This window comes from Denticeps clupeoides, chromosome 4 (genome assembly GCF_900700375.1).
Source record: "Denticeps clupeoides chromosome 4, fDenClu1.1, whole genome shotgun sequence".
Classification (NCBI taxonomy): domain Eukaryota; kingdom Metazoa; phylum Chordata; class Actinopteri; order Clupeiformes; family Denticipitidae; genus Denticeps; species Denticeps clupeoides.
The window spans coordinates 29,906,440-29,926,181 of NC_041710.1; the positions used below are offsets into that span (position 1 = coordinate 29,906,440).

General features: G+C 41.4%; 1 protein-coding gene, 1 long non-coding RNA gene and 1 pseudogene across 4 annotated transcripts; 2 read left to right on the forward strand and 1 right to left on the reverse strand.

Moving 5' to 3' along the window:
* Nucleotides 1-696: 696 nt before the first annotated feature.
* nop9 (NOP9 nucleolar protein) lies at nucleotides 697-5,022 on the reverse strand. Of its 3 annotated transcripts, none has more exons than XM_028975510.1 (11): nucleotides 4,992-5,022; nucleotides 4,563-4,828; nucleotides 4,246-4,482; nucleotides 3,888-4,112; nucleotides 3,471-3,578; nucleotides 2,820-3,244; nucleotides 2,526-2,666; nucleotides 1,575-1,694; nucleotides 1,239-1,451; nucleotides 1,045-1,150; nucleotides 697-951 (listed from the first exon to the last, which is right to left on the reverse strand). In XM_028975510.1, exons 2-11 carry the CDS (start codon nucleotides 4,747-4,749, stop codon nucleotides 797-799), a joined length of 1,917 nt encoding a protein of 638 aa, XP_028831343.1. In that variant the 5' UTR covers nucleotides 4,750-4,828; nucleotides 4,992-5,022; the 3' UTR covers nucleotides 697-796. The 3 variants fall into 3 exon arrangements, with proteins under 3 accessions (XP_028831343.1, XP_028831342.1, XP_028831344.1); XM_028975511.1 differs by having other exon boundaries at nucleotides 699-951; nucleotides 2,820-3,012; nucleotides 3,103-3,244; nucleotides 4,563-5,013; XM_028975509.1 differs by having other exon boundaries at nucleotides 4,563-5,013.
* A 1,086-nt stretch (nucleotides 5,023-6,108) lies between these two features.
* Nucleotides 6,109-8,530, forward strand: LOC114787707 (cell division cycle protein 20 homolog; annotated as a pseudogene).
* A 2,413-nt stretch (nucleotides 8,531-10,943) lies between these two features.
* On the forward strand, nucleotides 10,944-12,665 carry LOC114787714 (uncharacterized). Its single transcript, XR_003749445.1, has 3 exons — nucleotides 10,944-10,988; nucleotides 12,453-12,509; nucleotides 12,602-12,665. It is a non-coding gene; the product is annotated as an uncharacterized LOC114787714 (long non-coding RNA).
* The last annotated feature ends 7,077 nt before the right edge of the window (nucleotides 12,666-19,742 follow it).

A 19,742-nucleotide genomic window follows, 5' to 3' on the forward strand; every position in this document is an offset into this window, starting at 1 on the left:
AATCTTTTCATACCACAGTGCACAATATTTTCACCGTTCCAGCAAAGCGAACAGGGAATCCGCAGGGAGTTGCGCTGCACTGATGGGGCTTTTGATCAGTGTGCCACGGAATCCCATGTCACCATGACCACATAGACCTGGGCTGTTGCCCGTGTATGAAAGTATGAGCAGATTTTCTTTTTCAGCAGGGGCTGCAGTGGAGCAGCCCCCCCAGTGTGTTTATTTCCGGCTCATTCCAAATGGCCTCTTAATGTGTTCTATTTCCCTTCCCTCGCAACGGCTAGGATTATGATCTCCAAAATTGCAAAGGTTTGCATTCACATAATGACCAGCGTCTCATGAGCCAAGACACCTTCATGCGCTGTCATTACACTGGAGGAACCCTATAAATACACCTGCAATAAGGACAGGTATAGAAGTAAATATCCTCAATTTTTCATTTTCTTCTCACTTCACACTTTTTTTTTTTTTTTTTTAAATGCCAGAAAGTTCACATGAAGCAAACATAGCAAATCTGGGCCTACGAATGTGGAGAACTACGAGTGGGAATCCACATTCCCTGCAGTGTAAGAGGTTGTTTTTACTGGGAGGAGATTTCAGAGCTTTTGTCAGTGTATACAAATGAAACGTGGTTTTACGTTTCCCCCAGCACTGCTGTGCTATTGATCACCCAGTGCCCATCCCATTTCTCACTCAGCACACAGGACTCACATTAAAAGTGTATTCTTTACAGTGTTTAAATGATAAACAGATTGATAAAAGACAGGAAATGACTGGGTTTCGTCCGTTTTCCATGTTACTTCAGAATGTCATTGAACAGCTTCTTCTTTTTCGCCTGGCCAGTGTGAACTTCCTGCCACTGCGCCTTCCGCTTGGCAAAATGGGTCAAGGCAAACTTAGCCCAGACATGGCGAGCGAACTGATCCGACCGCAGCTGTGCTTCACTGGAAACTGAAATGCAACGAATGAATATTAGAATCGGGGGGTGACTGATGCCAGACACCTAATCAGCTGGACAAAACGTGATGCTGACTGTGTTCTCACCCAGTTCCTGTGCAATGCTCTGCTTCTGACTCACAGTGGCGCTGTTCCACACAGCTTCTATGAAGCGGCTGCCATATTTGGAACAGGCCAGCTGGACATGCTGTCCCTGGGGAGATGAAAGGAAGATTTAAACCTTGGGACCGGCACTGAAGAGAGATTATTTGCATTCCATTTGTTTCCAAAAAAAGCCTCACCTCCATTTTCCTCAAGAATTTGCCCTTGCCCTTGTCACTTGCAGAAGTCACCAGTGCCTGTAAGGCATGGCTTCCTAACTTGTCGGTTCCCAGGGTGACAAGCTGCGAAGGGCTCAGGCTGTGCACACTGTTCATCAGGAGGGAGCGGTCTTTATACTTTGCCAGTGACTGCACAAGACACGAGCCGTGATAGCATATGCCATCTAAAGGACGCTGCACAGAGACGCACACAACAGGGCCGTCTGAGAGGCAACTCAACAAAAATATTAATACTGTACAGTATGCAGATCACTGGCGTTCCAGCAGCACTCCACTGATCCTCTTGGGTGTTAATACCTGAGATGCAGTGTCGCCCTCTGCTGCCTCAGAGTTGTAGTACACCTCATACGCATATAAAGACAGGAGCAAGGGGAGGCAGGATGAATGACGAGACGATGGCTCAGCGCAGTGAAAAGCCTGCCAGGAAAGCAAACAGAAAATGTTCCTGAGAATGTGCATCATCTGTAGGTTTGATATTTTTTCATGGTGCCTTAAACAATACACTGTCACTTTCAATAATACATGGCACTTCAAAATAGCATTTATCTTTGCTGTTTATTCTTAAAAAAAAAGGAAAATAATATCCATCCGACCATCTGGCAAGGAGACATATGCAGATATGTCCGGACAGAAACCACAGTAGACATGTTCCTTTTTATAATGTCATTATAATGTCAGTACAATTTCAATGCGGTTTAATGCTCCACGAGGAGTTGGAAGTTTATATTTAGCTCAATGTGAAGTGAAAGTAAAGTGATTGTCATTGTGATACACTGAAGCACAGCATGGTGACACAATGAAATGTGTCCTCTGCATTTAACCATTACCCTTGGTCAGCAGTGAACCGCCAATGCAGGTGCCCAGGGAGCAGTGTGTGGGAACGGTGCTTTGCTCAGTGGCACCTCAGTGGTTTGAACCTTGAACCGGCAACCTTCTGATTACAGGCCAATTTCCTTACCCGCTAGGCCCCCAGCGTGTGAAGAAAAAAACTAATTCTAAAAACCTCACACATTAATATTTACAGCTAATACAGTATACATTTCCACCTCATTATGACATTTAAAATGACCCAAAGCCCTAAAGTTACTGAGACAGAATAATATCACTGTCAACAATTTTTCTACATCTGTACTACAAGACTACTTTGTGACACTACTGGTTTTAGCCACTGACAGGACTGAAAACGATGTGCTGATTGCTTTTGTAAGGTTTTCCAGAACGAGCTTCACTGCAATACTTCAGTCTCACCTGCAGGAGCTGCTGTAGCATCTCAGTTTGCCTATCTTCTCTCTCCACACAGCTCTCGGCCAGTTGGACAACCACCCCCATGTGACCTGCAGCCAAAATGGCCTCCAGGCCTTCTAGCAGCTCATCAAAAACTTTGGGGAACTATGGCAAGGGAAAAGATTGAAGAGGAAAGATGGAAACAAAAGGAATAACAGAATCGTTCATGACCATAGGTTCAGGTCATATCTGATTCAGTAATTTGAAATTTGGAAGTCCCAAAGGGATTGTAAAATCCTAAAATCTGTAGATGCATACCATCTTGAGCTTGGTTGAGGCTTTTATCAGTTTCTGTATAGGAAAGTTTGCAATGGGATGGAGTGCAAGGTTCACCAGCTGGTCCTTGAGGTGGTTCTTACAGAGGTCACGAAGCAATGCCTTATGGGATATCTGAATTACAGTTTCAAGCAGGTGGCTTGAGGCTTGATCTTTAAAAAATACAAAGAGTGGACTGAAAGAAACAAAAGGGGAAACACAATCTTTACAAACGCATTCACAAAAACACACATACATGAAAACAAGGACAGAAGTGGGTCCAAACCTGACTCCAGGAGCTGACCCGACAGAAGACAGATATTTCATAATGCCTTTAGTGAGCTGCTTGCAAAGCTTTGGTCTTTTTCTGTGACAAATTGTCAACAGAATCTGAAGAACATGGCTGGCATTTGTGTCGGTAACACATACTGTATGAGAAAGGAGAAAGGTTAAGGACAGACTACAGACTGTACAGATACTCTGGAAAACTTTTTCACACGCCCTGATGAATGCCTGCGTATTGCTAATTAAATAGCCATTAGTGTTGGAATTGTATGGTCCATCATAATCACATATACAATAAAAGAAGAAAACATTTGAGTTTCTACAAAGAAACTTTCCACACAGACTGACAAAAGATGGTAAATTATGCACCATTGACATTCTCCATCAAAGAGCTGGAGAGGGTTTTTAACTCCATCCAGAATGATACAGGCGCCTCAAAGTCCGTCAGTAGAGGCTTGACATTCTTCTCCTTCCCACCTGAATGTGAGGTCACAAAGGAACAAATCAACCATTAAGAAGACTGTATATATTTTGTTGAAACATATATACTCATACAGGTGCTTTGCCAAAAAGTTAGATCACAGGCCAATGTTTGTATTACAGAAAGTAAATGAAGTGGATATTTAGCTTCTGGTTCTAATAGGTTTTATTCTAAGCTACACACACTGCTCAAGTATGTAAAGAGACTAAATGAAAAATGAATTTTTGCTATATCTGATCTACTATGACTGCTCATCTGAGTCAGATGAATAGCGTGGCTGGCAGAGAGAGCGTATTTGCACGTACCTGTGCGAGAATCAGTTCGGCCTGGATCCAGACAACCCCCCAATACGTGTATGAGCGTCCGAACAACATGTGAACCATGCGTGTGTTTGATAAACTCCAATATGTGATCTCGAACCACACCGCTCATAACCAACACTTGTGCCTCCAGTAGCCCACAATCCTCCGTCTCGCTCTGCTCAACACTTTCAGTGGTTTCTGTCTGGTTTTCCTCATGGGAACTTGGTTCTGGGAAAAAAAATTATAACACATTATAATACTGTTTACTGCTATCAGGCTAATGATATAAAACATTTACGTGTCCAATCTGCAATAATTATGAGTCATTTATTTACTGGCCCATTAACATGTGTGAACATACCTGTCCACCTGGCTACCTGCCTCAGTGCACTCTCCATCACATGCCCACCACACCGGTCACATGACACCGCTCTGAATGCTGACCCATCCTCTCCACCCAGCTCAGAGAGCACCTCCCCAACCTGAGCAGGGCTGGCCAGTGGCAGCATCTTCTGAAACGCCACGCTGCCCGTCATGTCCATGGCAACCGTCGCCGCCTGTCCTTTGACCTCTCTCAGAACATTGTCCACAAAGAGAACTGTGCCAAAAAAAAAAAATGTGATCTTTGCACCAATAACATAATTTCAATCCTTAACCACAAATGAATCCAAACCTTACATTTTTCCTCCTCTTCAGTGAAACCTTCTTCAAGCCTGTCGCTCACTCTGCGGAAGTAGCCCACAGTCAAGGCATCCAGATGCATCCTTCCACCTTCTTCTGCCCCACTCCTCTTCTTCACCTTTTTATTCAGTTTGCCTCCTTGTTTTGGCTTCTTTTGGTGTTTGGTTTCCATCTTCTCCACCATAACTGATGTTTTATCTGAGAACCAGTGAGGGATGTTTATGACCAGTGAGTCCTTAGCTTAGCTCCTAGGTGTCTTCATTCTTCAGGAAGTCAACGAAAAGTTAACTGGTATCAACGCAACTTAAATCAAAATCAAATATTATACTTTCCCAAACCAAAGAGGAAAAAATGTCACAACAAAAATAATGACGCAAGTTAAAGCATGAAACGGAATGGAAAAAACCGACCGACCCACAGACTCACATGTTTCAACAGAACGACGCGCACCGTGATGACGTCACTCTGCAACGTCGCATGAAAAACGTCACTCACGCACACACTCAACGTATATACTGATGTTTCCCGTTACACTTGTGCAAATATTATTTTGCTGCTATTAATGACCCTTGATGTAATCAAGCTTGCCATTGCCAGCGTGGTTAACGTGCGTTTGATTGTCAAAATATTCATGTAGTCATAATTTTTATATTGTGAATTATTAATAACGTAAACGTAGCGTATATATATTTATGTAGGTCATAAAAAGATTAAATTTACTTCGCAACGTTTAACACACCCCGTTGCTGCCACACAACATGTGGTAACAGGAAGTATGTGTATTTTTTGTATGTGTGCCTCTTTTATTATTAAGTTGAACAATATAACACAAACTCTCGTAGAGTAAAAAAGTATTTGTTAAAATCGGGTGTTCCTCAATTTTGTTTAGCTGTTCTCTTCCCAAAGAACGGCGATATTCCAGTTTATTTCACCACAGGTTCAGTCTGCAACCTAATACAATTATTATTATTTTAGGCGAATATAATTCGACTATGTAATTAATTTCAGTGACGAATCTGACTCATTTTAGGTGCAACGCACCAATCAGAGCGTCACGCTGACCGGGTTCAACAGCCGGATCCGCGCGTCTCTGTCATTTAACCTGGTCTTTAAAGAGCAGTTCGAAAGAGCAGTTCGATAGTAGCGTCTCCAGAGTCAAGTAGTGGTGGCCTAGCGGTTAAGGAAGCGGCCCCGTAATCAGAAGGTTGCCGGTTCGAATCCCGATCCACTGAGGTGCCACTGAGCAAAGCACCGTCCCCACACACTGCTCCCCGGGCGCCGGTCATGGCTGCCCACTGCTCACTCAGGGTGATGGGTTAAATGCAGAGGACATATTTCACTGTGTGCACTGTGTGCTGTGCTGCTGTGTATCACATGTGACAATCACTTCACTTTTAAACTTTAAGTATGATCGCGTCCGTTTAAACTGTGTTTTTTTTTGCGTGAGTTTCTGCAAACACTGCATATGTCGAGTATGATTTAATGTAGTTGCTTCATGCGATTTATCCTGACAACGTCTTCCTATTTTATTCCCAGCAGCAAGATGGCTCTGTTCGGATTCGAGAAAGACGTCCACAACATTCTGAAGCTGGACATGCCAGTCACCAACGCTCCCGTGGCACGCTGGCAAAGGAAGACGAGCACGTCCACCTCGGCGGCCACCAGCACCGGTTCACTTTCTCCTGGGAAATCTGGCAACCTGTCCCGGAGCACATCAAAAACTCCAAATAAAACCCCAGGTAGCCAGTCCCTTTATTTCTGTTTTAACGAATTTACCATCGCATTTAGGTCCTGGTCACTAAATGGCCTTTACTAGGGAACTGGTTTATTATGCATGGAATTATAATTTTTAATTTAGGCTTTGTTTCCTTAGGGAACACGCCCAACAAGGTGGGAGGTGACCGCTACATCCCAGCTCGAAACAGCAAGCAGATGGAAGTGGCAAGTTTCTTGCTGTCAAAAGAGAACGAGTCTCCTCAGATGAATCAGTCCAGGGTAAGCTGGTTTCCAGGCTTTAGAACCCCTCACTTTTCCACCTTCTCCACTAACAGTGTCTGTGCCCTTAGATGAACAGGAAAGCGTGGTCCATGGCGCTAAATGGTTTTGACGTTGAAGAAGCAAAGGTTTTACATTTTAGAGGGAAGTCACTCAATGCGCCTGAAGGTAAATATCTCCGGATGTCTACATGTCTTATGTCCTTCCTACGTCTTCTCCAGTCAGGACTTGCCTCAGGGGATCAGCCGGTCTGGTTGTCCACACTGGTGACCTGGTAACGGTTCCTGAGCACAATCCCCATTTACCGGGGCGTGGGGACAGCACAAAGACTTGCCTAAAGTTTGCAATCATCCCAGTGGTCTTATTAAATCTTTTCAGGGTATCAGAACACTCCTACTCCTGCCTCTTCTAAGAAGAGTCGCTACATCTCCTCCGTCCCGGACCGTGTGCTCGATGCACCTGAACTCAAGAGATGATTTCTGTAAGTGAAATCATTTCCTTTTTCTGTACTCCATGTAGAAGGTGGATTTTATTTTTTGGAATATAGTCTCAATCATTGACCAGCTTTGCTCATTTCATAGACCTTGACCTGATTGATTGGGGAAAACAGAATCTCTTGGCTGTTGCCCTCAACCACACGGTGTACATTTGGGATGCCTCTACATTAGTTCTGTCTCTTGGAGCAAAGATGTCAACTTTTTGGGACCAGTGACTGTAAAGTGCAGGTAATGCGCATGTTTCAGTTGTACGTTGTCTTAAAGCGTGAATTAATTTACTATATATTTTAATTTTAAATGGCATCCTTTCAGCTGTGGGATGTAGAACACCAGAAACTGCTCCGTAGCATGACCAGCCATACTGCTCGAGTAGGCAGCCTCAGTTGGAACGACCATATCTTGTCTAGGTAAAGGGTCCCATGCAAGTGCTTATGTCTTGTCTAAGTAGTAAATGCTTTTGAGACTGTGCATTAATAGGCTCCACCTTGCAATCTTTTTCCAGTGGTGCTAGGTCAGGCCACATTCATCACCATGATGTCCGTGTAGCAGAGCATCACATATCCACCCTGAGGGGTCACACACAGGAGGTCTGTGGGCTGAAGTGGTCCCCAGATGGGAAGTACTTGGCCAGTGGAGGCAACGACAGCATGGTGTACGTCTGGTCTGGTATACAGGAAGGAAGTGCTCAAACGGCACTCCACAGCTTCAATGACCACCAGGGTGCTGTTAAGGTGACTTTTGGCTCCCTACCATGCATATTACTCAAATTATGCAGTAGTTTCAATTGTTTCCCTTTTTCTTAAACCTAGGCCTTGGCATGGTGCCCATGGCAGCCAAACATTCTTGCATCAGGAGGGGGTACAAGTGACCGTCACATCCGCATCTGTAATGCATCTGTTTAACCTCGTTGGACACCCAGTCTCAGGTAGACAATCCTTCCATAACTCAATTTGTTTTATATTTATTAATGTAATCATGAAACTGGACATTACTTTTTAAATGGCTATTTGTGTATTAGCCCTAATTGAATGTTCTCTCATTTTTCATCTTCAGATCTCATCTCTGTCATCTCTGTTTCCTCTCATGGCTTTTCTGACAACCTAACAATCTGGAAATATCCTTCACTCACAAAGGTGGCAGATCTCTTTGGTAAGTTGAGTGAAATAACTTTAACCTTTCTAGTTATCCACAGACTTGTTCTGTAAACTGCTTTTTCTTCTCCTTCCCCCACAATCTTGCAGGTCATGAAGGACGAGTGCTCAACATGGCCCTCAGTCCAAATGGCGCCACTATAGCCTCTGTGGCGGCTGATGAGACTGTCAGGCAGTGGAAGAGTTTTAAGAAAGTTTACCCCACAATTTAGTTTTCTCAATCAGCTAATCAGATCATTTGAAATTCTATGTAATTCATGTATAAATTGTAAATAGTTTTTTTTTCCTGTATGCCTTTGCTATTAGTGCCTATGACTTAGTTTGCTCCATTTATTTAAAAACTAAAATAAAATTCCCAGTTCAAACAAGCTGCTTGCTTATTTTGTAAAAGCATTTGTCACTTTTTAATAAACATACCTGAGCAGTTGTCTACTGCTTTTGTGTTTTTAATTTCACTAGCTAGAATTTATCCAATGAGCAAAATGGCAAGTACAAAATACTGCAACATTTATTCTTAATCAGAGCTACCTCTGATAAAGGGGTCTAATACTTTATCTAACAAACGTTGTGTGCAGTGTTTCACAATGACTATTCCTTTCAAACACATTCAAATTTGGTACAAAGAGTCCATTTAATAATGATTCACCAGCCCTCAACCACATTCCATTCCCCTGGTATAACACTCCAATTTAACATTTATTGGGCAAATTGTGTTTGTGATTGCCTGGGCTGTTAGTTAGCCAGTGGTGTTTCCCAGAGGTGGCTGGGGGTCACAGGTCAGGGTCAGTCATCTTATGATGCCCTGTCACATTGTAGGCTTCGGATTCACTGGTCACCAAGCCTGAAACCTTTAAAATACCAAGAGTGAGGTCAAAATAATGTGGTATCTTGGTCCTTTCATGCACGTGTCTTTTTGATTGGGTTTGGAAACCACTGCTATACTGATGCTGACACTGAAGATGTTTCTCAACAAAAGGATCAATATTCCAACATTTAGGCTCCTTCAAACTTTGTTCCTTCTTTCATTAAGTACAAACTCAAGCAAAAGGATCGACTGTCCACTTTGCTCTGCCATTGCAAAGCATATAAAATTGACACAAAACCAAGTTTCTCTTTGAATGTTAAAGCCTGTTTTTTCTAGTCAAATAGACCTCCTTCACCTTTCCTTGATGAGCACAGTCATTTATATGATGAGCAATGCAGTTCTCCGCGCGCTTGCCATTGGCTATTGGCAATAGCTCTTCAACGCTGGTACTTCCATTAACATTTTCCTGTTGTTGACTTGCACTGATTGAGACATCACACGGTAAATAAATGTCGAAATTAAATTTGTGCAGAATGCTGTTACATCTTAAGTAAGAGTTTAATCACATATATTCTGACATTGGAAAAACGTTACACAGACGTTTCCCAAGTAAGTGTAGGTCGTACATTTCTGAGTAGCAGGTTGAAAAGATCAATAGTCAGACATTATAACTATATACAGTATGGGCCAAAGGTTTGGACACACCTTCTCATTTAATGTGTTTTCTTTATTTTCGTGACCATTTACATGAACACATGTGGAGTTATGTACTTAACAGAAAGTGGAGACCTGGCCGCCACAGTCACCTGACCTGAACCCAGATGATTTGGGGTGAGCTGGACCACAGAATGAAGGCAAAGGGGCCAACAAGTGCTAAACACCACCAAGACTGTTGGGAAACCATTTCAGGTGACGACCTCTTGAAGTTCATAGAGAGAATGCCAAGAGTGTGCAAAGCAGTGATCAGAGCAAAGGGCGGCTATTTTGAAGAAACTAGAATATAAAATATGTTTTCAGTTATTTCACCTTTTTTTTGTTAAGTACATAACTCCACATGTGTTCATTCATAGTTTGGATGCCTTCAGTGAGAATCTACCAACGTAAATGGTCATGAAAATAAAAAAAAAATAAAAATCTGATCAGAACAGGAAGATTTCATGGAATGAAATGAAGAACTTACTTTGCTTATGTCTACATCATTGTCACTTCACGCTTGTATCATTGCATCAAAGCCCTTAGCAGTGCAAAGGTACAGCTTGACCTGCTCCAGGTCCTTCTTCTGTTTGGCCTGAACAGCTGCCTTTACATTTACATTTACAGCATTTATCAGACGCCCTTATCCAGAGCGACTTACAATCAGTAGTTACAGGGACAGTCTCCCTGGAGCAACTTAGGGTTAAGTGTCTTGCTCAGGGACACAATGGTAGTAAGTGGGATTCGAACCCGGGTCTTCTGGTTCATAGGCGAGTGTGTTACCCACTAGGCTACTACCACCCTTTAAGTACTGCTTCTTACGGTCTTCCAGCTGCTGCACGGCTGTAATGGAGAGAATTTCCTCATTATTGCAGCTGCATCTATGCAGTACTGTACTGAAAATCTAAAGAAACAGAACACATGATTCTCTCCAAAATGGGTTATTCCGATGGCAACTGGACTTATTTTGGTTCCTTGACAAAGTTTCACCCTTCAATTCCAGAGGAATTTCTCAAGACTTGAGAAACGTTAATGAGTGAAACGTCAAGGAACCAAAACAAGCCATTGCCATTGGAATAACCCATTTTTGAGATAACCATGGATGCTAGATCAATGTTTCCTGCTTGTTTTTCCTTCACAGTTTCTAATTTATTAACACCAGTAGTTGCACTGTCCCACATACCAACATGTGTGTGCTTTTTTTCAGGATAGTAATATGACTGAGCAAGACATTACTGATGGAGCCAAAACCCCAATCATTCCTCCCAGACCCTCAGAAGAGGTGAATGGTAGCACACTCAGAAGGAACTTGGTTTCGGCTGCTGGTGTCTCTCAAGCATCACACAGTACAATACAACACAACATACAGTAGAGAGCAAAATATATATATATACAATCAAGATCCAATTTACAGACATGCACAAAATACAGATGATAAAAAAGATACACAGTATACATAAAGTGCAATAGTGCAATAACAACAGTGACAGTATGGAGTGTCGAATGTTTATGAGGGTGATGCTGTGAAGGAAGAAACTGTTCCTGTGAAAGTATGCATTTTAATCATTGCATCACCCTCATTGAGCAGTGGGCAGCCATGAAAGGTGCGTGCGGATGATACCTTGATCAAAGGGACCTCAGTGTTACCTTGGCAGTTCGGGATTTGAACCCACAATGATGAGTCCACTTTCATACAACAAGATTTATTTTCTTATACAGCCCATATTCACATTCCCACTAGGCCACCACTGCCCCCTGTGTCGGTTGGTTCTGGTGTACAGACTTCAATATAGTGTGTCAGAGGGGTTAGTATTCGACATTTATATTAATGCCATTTGGCAGACGTCCTTATCCAGAGGAACTTACTACATGCTTCTTGTTACCATCAATAAAGGAATCAGTGCTGGTTCACTAGGACTCAAACCATGAATACAATCATTTTATTCACTCTGTTGTAATTTTTCTTATATTAGTCAGACTATGAGAAAGTCAGAAGTTAGTCTAAGTATTCTCTAAAGAGGAAGATGTTAAGCTGATTTAGATGATGATCAGCCGTCCAAGATGAAATGTCAGTTAGACATGCAGAGATTTTGGAAGAGGCGTGTACAAGGAAAAGAGAAGATGAGTTGTGTGGCATAGCATAGCATCTAATAATATAGGGCATCAGACATATTTATGTATGTATGCTCCTTACGTTAGTCAGCATAACACCGGTCAACTGGAACATGAATTGTGTAATATGGTGTGGCTCCCCCTTATCCGTCAACGCAGGCAGCACAAGTGTTCTATTGTATCTGGTACCAGTTATGCAAGTAAAATCGGATCAGACTTGTTTTTCCAACTCATGCTCATATGCTCAATCTTCAGTTGTTTCATGGTCTAGTCCTGATGGTCACATGCCTGTTGGGGATCTGGCTGGTCCATATACAGCCAACTGTGCTTCTGTCTCTTTTGTGTTATAATCAGCATTAAGTCTTCATTGACATGGTTCAGTGAGAATTTTGTGTCCCTGTCATTGTTTTTCCTTGTTGAAACCACTGCATATGAGGAACAGTCCACACAACCTGCAGATGTTGAGACCCAGTCATGTGCATTGATTAGTAATATCTATATATTACTATATTTTGTGATCATGTTGAAGTGATTCCACTGCAAGGGCTTCATTTGAGTTGCTAACGTACCTTTATTTGGATTGAATTTGACCAGTCATTTCAAATATTGAGTATCAGGATTTTTTTCACTGCAGGAGATCAACAGTGTCAGACATCGGCATCCCTGGGACCCACAGACTAGCGTCATTCAGGTAACCATCTTTAAACACACCAATGCTAGATATCTGAATTTATCTTAATGAAAAAACTTCTATTCATTTAAACCCGTCTCCACTTTTTCCAGTTAAAACTGATTGAAGAAGCTGATCACCAGGATGCTCAGAGTGTAAAGATGAAAGCGGTTGTTTCTCAGGAACTTCTTCCCAAGGCCAGTGCACAGGTACATACTACATATTAACAGAATTCTGTCTCGAGTGAGAGGTATGTGTATATTCTAGACATTTTGGCCACTGAAACACGAGAGCATGAGAGCTTCTGGGTGGAATTTGGCATGCATTCCACATTCCGACTGAATTGCATGGTTCGAATAGCTCTCTGTTCCATTCTTCCATGCCTTTCTAATGGCTGCTTCATGCCTTTCCTCCAACAGATAGAAACATCCAACGAAGCTTCTGGCAGCAGCGCCCTGGAGGTACACTGGTGAAAGTGACTTTGTACCCTTATGCACCCATTCATACTTTCCTTCTGCTGGTTGTTGAATATCTAACTTATTTCCCTGTTTTGTACTTCAGCAAATGAAAAAAGGGAAAGCCACAAAGCCAAAGAATCCATTCTTGTCTCATGTTGCAGTCAAGGTAGTGAAAATTTCATGTATCTCATATAGCTGCATTCATATCTTTAACTGTATATTGCTGGTTTCTCTGTATTTCCAGTCAAGATGCACACAACTTTGTGTTGGAATGTACACGATAGTTTCAGCTCAAACAAACGCCAAACTGAAATAAATACCCTGAAACCTGATTAACTTCCCCAGGTATATAATGTGCCATTTTCAGCTGAGGAACACGTTCCTCTGTAACAATCTTCAGCAAGCAATGTACCCAAAATGTCAATTTCCAAAGACCTTAGAGCTCCCAATCTGGTAAATTTGTAGCATGGAGATACATTCGTGCCAGTGATGTTTACATGTTTTAATACATATAATATAATGGCTTTTATGTAAATATGTAAATTAATGAAACACATAACAAATGAATGAACTATAGTGTGAACAGAAACAGACTGAGGCCCTTTCTGACCTTGAAGAAAGAGAGCTGAGTTCCAGAAAGAGACCTGAGCTCCTGCTCACAATGTGAATGTGTGCCTTTTCTGTTGACCCACGTTTTGGACCACTTCTGGAGGTCTGTGTTTGGTTCCTTTAAAGAGGACTATATCTGAAAAGACTGTTCCTCTCATCAGAGAAATGTTCAGATGAAGCCTATTTCTGAACAGCTGGCTGCATTAAGCGAAACTGCTGGACCTGAGGAAAAGGAGGTAAATGATGCTTTCTAAGAAATTACTTTGTAAGAAATAAAAAGTAAAATATCAAATGAATGTAATCATATCAAAACCAAATTACTGCTACAAGTGAGATTACTTCACTATACAATTTATTGTGCAGGAAGAAGATGATCTAATGGAGTGGTGGAACACAGTGGAGTACAACACAAATACACAGATATCTTCACAAACACATATTTCTTCATATTTATATGATATTTATAAGTGTATTTACCCATTTGTTACCCAATAATATCAATAAATGCCTGTAAATCACAGATATTGTGTTACAAATATCACAAATATTACAATCTTGGTTACATTTTACAGGGAGTGCAGAATTATTAGGCAAGTTGTATTTTTGAGGAATAATTTTATTATTGAATAACAATCATGTTCTCAATGAACCCAAAAAACTCATTAATATCAAAGCTGAATGTTTTTCGAAGTAGTTTTTTACTTTGTTTTTATTTATAGCTATTTTAGGGGTTTATCTGTGTGTGCAGGTGACTATTACTGTGCATAATTATTAGGCAACTTAACAAAAAACAAATATATACCCATTTCAATTATTTATTTTTACCAGTGAAACCAATATAACATCTCCACATTCACAAATATTCATTTCTGACAATCGAAAACAAAAACAAATCAGTGACCAATATAGCCACCTTTATTTGCAAGGACACTCAAAAGCCTGCCATCACTGGATTCTGTCAGTGTTTTGATCTGTTCACCATCAACATTGCGTGCAGCAGCAACCACAGCCTCCCAGACACTGTTCAGAGAGGTGTAATGTTTTCCCTCCTTGTAAATCTCACATTTGATGATGGACCACAGGTTCTCAATGGGGTTCAGATCAGGTGAACAAGGAGGCCATGTCATTAGTTTTTCTTCTTTTATACCCTTTCTTGCCAGCCACGCTGTGGAGTACTTGGACGCGTGTGATGGAGCATTGTCCTGCATGAAAATCATGTTTTTCTTGAAGGATGCAGACTTCTTCCTGTACCACTGCTTGAAGAAGGTGTCTTCCAGAAACTGGCAGTAGGACTGGGAGTTGAGCTTGACTCCATCCTCAACCCGAAAAGGCCCCACATGATACCAGCCCAAACCAGTACTCCACCTCCACCTTGCTGGCGTCTGAGTCGGACTGGAGCTCTATGCCCTTTACCAATCCAGCCACGGGCCCATCCATCAAGACTCACTCTCATTTCATCAGTCCATAAAACCTTAGAAAAATCAGTCTTGAGATATTGGCCCAGTCTTGACGTTTCAGCTTGTGTGTCTTGTTCAGTGGTGGTCGTCTTTCAGCCTTTCTTACCTTGGCCATGTCTCTGAGTATTGCACACCTTGTGCTTTTGGGCACTCCAGTGATGTTGCAGCTCTGAAATATGTCCAAACTGGTGGCAAGTGGCATCTTGGCAGCTGCACGCTTGACTTTTCTCAGTTCATGGGCAGTTATTTTGCGCCTTGGTTTTTCCACACGCTTCTTGCGACCCTGTTGACTATTTTGAATGAAACGCTTGATTGTTTGATGATCACGCTTCAGAAGCTTTGCAATTTTAAGAGTGCTGCATCCCTCTGCAAGATATCTCACTATTTTTTACTTTTCTGAGCCTGTCAAGTCCTTCTTTTGACCCATTTTGCCAAAGGACAGGAAGTTGCCTAATAATTATGCACACCTGATATAGGGTGTTGATGTCATTAGACCACACCCCTTCTTAGGCACATCACCTAATATGCTTAATTGGTAGTAGGCTTTCGAGCCTATACAGCTTAGAGTAAGACAACATGCATGAAGAGGATGATGTGGACAAAATACTAATTTGCCTAATAATTCTGCACTCCCTGTAGTTCAGACATTCCATTTTAGCGTGGATGGTCTTTTCTGTTTCCCAGGATGGCAAGATGTTCCTCAGAATGACACCATGACTTAGAAGGAAGCGGCAAAGTAAGTTCCATTCTGTGAACCATCCGTTCCATCCTTTGAACCATCCGTTCTATCCATCTGTGGTCTGAAAAATAGTGCACCAGGTCTATGTGAGTGTGTTTGGTTTTTCAGGGCCTTTGCCGTCACAGCTGAGCAGGTGCAGAAAAGTATTTGTGTCTTTCACAGGCTCTTCTGACAGGACTCTTTGTGGCCCTGGACCTTTACTTTGTAGCGAAGGACTCTCAGGAGCTCAAGAAAGGGGCCAAGTCAGAAGTTGCTGACCAACTTCATGAAGGGCTGGTGGAACTGAACAGCATCCAAGAGGAACTGCGCTCTGCTGGCCAGAATCCTGATGGGATTAAGAAACTGAGAGGAGACTGCAAACCACATCCTGAAGCTGGATCCACGGCATAGGAACTTGTTTATCTCGGGTCAGCATAAAAAAACCCGCACCGAGACCCTCAGAAAGAGATGGTCCTGATTCGAATGAAATCGCCTGAAGAGAATGTGAACCAAAACAGGTCCAAACACTATCACATGATTTGACAACAGTGAATTATGGGTAAATTTCAATGTCATCTGCATCCTGTATTTTCTTTTGTTGTTGCTGGGGTGATACGCCTGACCAATCAGCATGGAGAAAGTAGAGTAGTAAAACCTTAGTCGCTTGGCTTTGGTCAGTCGGTGAGTTCTGAACAATATGGATTTTTCCCTGTGGGAAAGAAAACCGAACCAAGAGGAAAAATAATACAAAGTTCAAAATTCACTGACTGATTCAGACCAAAGCAAACATACTAAGGTGTGGAAGCGCCCTTACTCTCTGCTAACCACATGCCTGGTCATCTCATCCTAAAGCTTCAGCTATAATCCTATTTAGCCAGTACCAGCACTGTATATGCCGCTGGATATGATGCCTCAAGCCACTCAAGACCAATCTTGAAAAAAATAAGCAGTTTAGCTGTGACGGAACAAGTCATTGCACAAAAATACATCTATGCGATTGGGACATTCTAGCACCTTACTGTGTGAAGTAGTGTTGGAGTAGTGTTCAATGCACAATGTTTTTACATCAGAAAACATTTTTCCTTGATGGAGATGAAATGTTTTCTTTTGCATTTTTTTAAAAAAAGCAATATGAATAAAATTGTGTATTTATTCTGCAGAAATTATCTCCTAAACCTAATCTCAGCCACTGAAGTCAATGAAACTGAAAATGTCAGACCTCTGATGCTATTTATTAATGTGGCTGATGAAATAAATTGAATTTACAGAATTAAAAGTACCTTTAAAGTTTCAATTTACATTTGGGGGAAGACGACCTGTGTCGTTTTTATCCACATTGTGCTGCAAGCCAGTGAAATATGCAGGTGTGGTGTGTATTACATATTTGTTTTTGCCTGGACTGAAACGGACTACCGATGTGTTTAGTGTCAAGGTCATTTCTGGTCAACACAGGTAGGTGCTGTTCATTTCACTTGCGTAAAATTACTAATAATTTGTTCTAACATAGTAAGATGGACCTTAATTTTTTTTGGCTCCAATGTTGGACAAGAGCATCTGACAAAAGTATTTTGGTCCTGAGGATATTGTTCTGTGGCAGGTTTATTTATGAAGGTCGTTTCCTTTGTATATATTTTACACAAATAGTAACATTTGTTTAAAGTTTATCCGTATTGAATTTATAGTTTGAAATGATCATTTTCAGTTCCTTAATACATTAATCCTGTACACTCCACTGAGAATTCTGTATCATAATTTAAAACCTTGCACTTTTAATTACTGATTTATTCATAGTGGTGAACTGCGTCCTGTATTTATTTCATTCAGAAGATGATTAGGAACATTTTATTTATGAACGTTACATGTAATATTTTTGTCGATGTACATTTTGAAATGTTTTCATCTAAATGGCATAGACTACACACTGCGGTGGTAAAAATTTTGAAAGCTGGTTTAAGTTTGCATAAAGGCACTGACTCATGGCTGTTTGTAATAGCTGATAAGCTTAATGGCCTTTGTGTTGCAGTGTTAACATGCAGCAGGTTACAGTGAGATCAGAGATCAAGCCCAAGCCGGTGAGCTCCAACCCCTGCCTGAATCCGAGGGCATTATGCGTATATCCAAATGCAGGGAACACGCCTACAATGCACACACTGATACTCAAACAAGCAATCTTATCACTGAGCATCAGTCATGAGTGCCTTGCACAGACTGCTTTTTGTTCATCGGTGGGAAAAATACTGAATAATCTTTGTACTTTGTAGACATGGGTTCAATTGATACTTTTGAGAAACACCACATATCTACATATGGAGCAGTCGACCTCCACAGCAGTCAAGGATGGCTGCCTTGTTTCTACAGTAGCCTAATTCAGTTCATCTAGACGAGCTCTAAACACTAATTCTATCTTAATGGCAGGAGCACTGGTCTCGTAAACCAGTAGTCACAAGTTAAAACCTCTCTGATGCCTTCAGATGTCATCGTTACTTTAGTTTTGTATGGGGCAGTGGAGGCCTAGCGTGAAAGAGAACCTACCTGTAATTGGAAGGTTGCCGGTTTGAAACCCGATCTGCCAAGGTGCCACTGAACAAGGGCGCCTGTCATGGCTGCCCAATGCAGCCATGACAGACATGTATTTTTAGGACACATTTCGTTGTGTGCACTTGACTTTATAAATTAAGAATGGTTCTCTGCAGTTGTATAGAAATTAACTATTGCTATTGATAATTGTGTATTTGACAGACAACTTTCTCTACTCTCTCCAGCCCAGACCTCCATATCCACCTCCTAAACCACCAAAGCCAGATGAGGTACTGTGGGTATATTTTTACCCAGCTGTGGTCAGTATGTTCAGCAGTCTCTACAATTCATTTTGAATGTATTTTTAGAATGAAAAAGCAGTGTCTACCCCAGTTGTCCCAACAAGACCATCTGAAGAGGTAAACTCCACCCCAATGTACCTATTTGCACTGCTTTGCCCTAATGGGTCTGTTTCTGTTGTTCCACCCGGTTTTCATGTGTTAACATCCCATTAGACATTCTCCACCATGTTTTCATTGTCATATTGATATTGCCGTATTTATATGTTTATTGTTCATTTCATGGCCAAGGAGCTGAACAATCCAATCAGGCATAGTCTTTACGACAGGACACATGGTGAAGAGTCACAGGTAAATTTACTTTTTTTTTTCCATATAAAAAAACATGCAGGCAAGTGGCACTTACTTTGATTTACATGTGGGAGGGATCAGGAAGGATAAATTACTTTTACGGCATTTACCAGATGCCCTTATCCACAGTGACTTAATGATGTTACTGCAAGAGAGTAATTTGTAATTTCAGTTCCAGAAGATTCATAAGAGCACTTAAAATGTTTTAGTATTTTCCTCCAGGAAAAGGCAGCAAAATCTTAATGAGAATGAATAATCTGTCAAATTTAATTACTAATACATTAAGACATTTAGAAAAAGAGCAATATTTTAATGCCACAGCAAGCATTAAATTCTTTTCACATAACTTCATTTCTAAATATTTTAGTGGCAAACATTCTCTATTGAGATGCCATTGCTATAATAAAATGATTTTGCACAGCCAGGTTTGCACACTAACCCTTTGGAAGATTTAGGACATCTGGCAACACTGCTCATTATGCAGAGACAACTGATGTTGTTCTGAAAGTTGACATTTAAGTATGAAGATAAGATCTTTCCTACAGTGCTTATTAGTTTCATTTTCATTTTGGAAACAAAAAAGCCCTGTTCTTGTTTTCAGTGTATACTGAAACACGTGGTTCAGCAGTTTTATTCTCTGGTGAGAGCCATTAAGAGCAGAGTAATGTATCTTCATGACAGGAGAGAGAGATTTTTTTTCAGGCCTGAAATTCCACAGGTAAAGTTGAGTTGGGATATGTTGTGTTACACTGCTGCTGTGTTTTTTTCAATCCAGGCTGCTTTCGATACCCCTTCAGACTCCACACTTGTTTCTGAAGACACTTCATCAGGCCACAGCCAGGCAT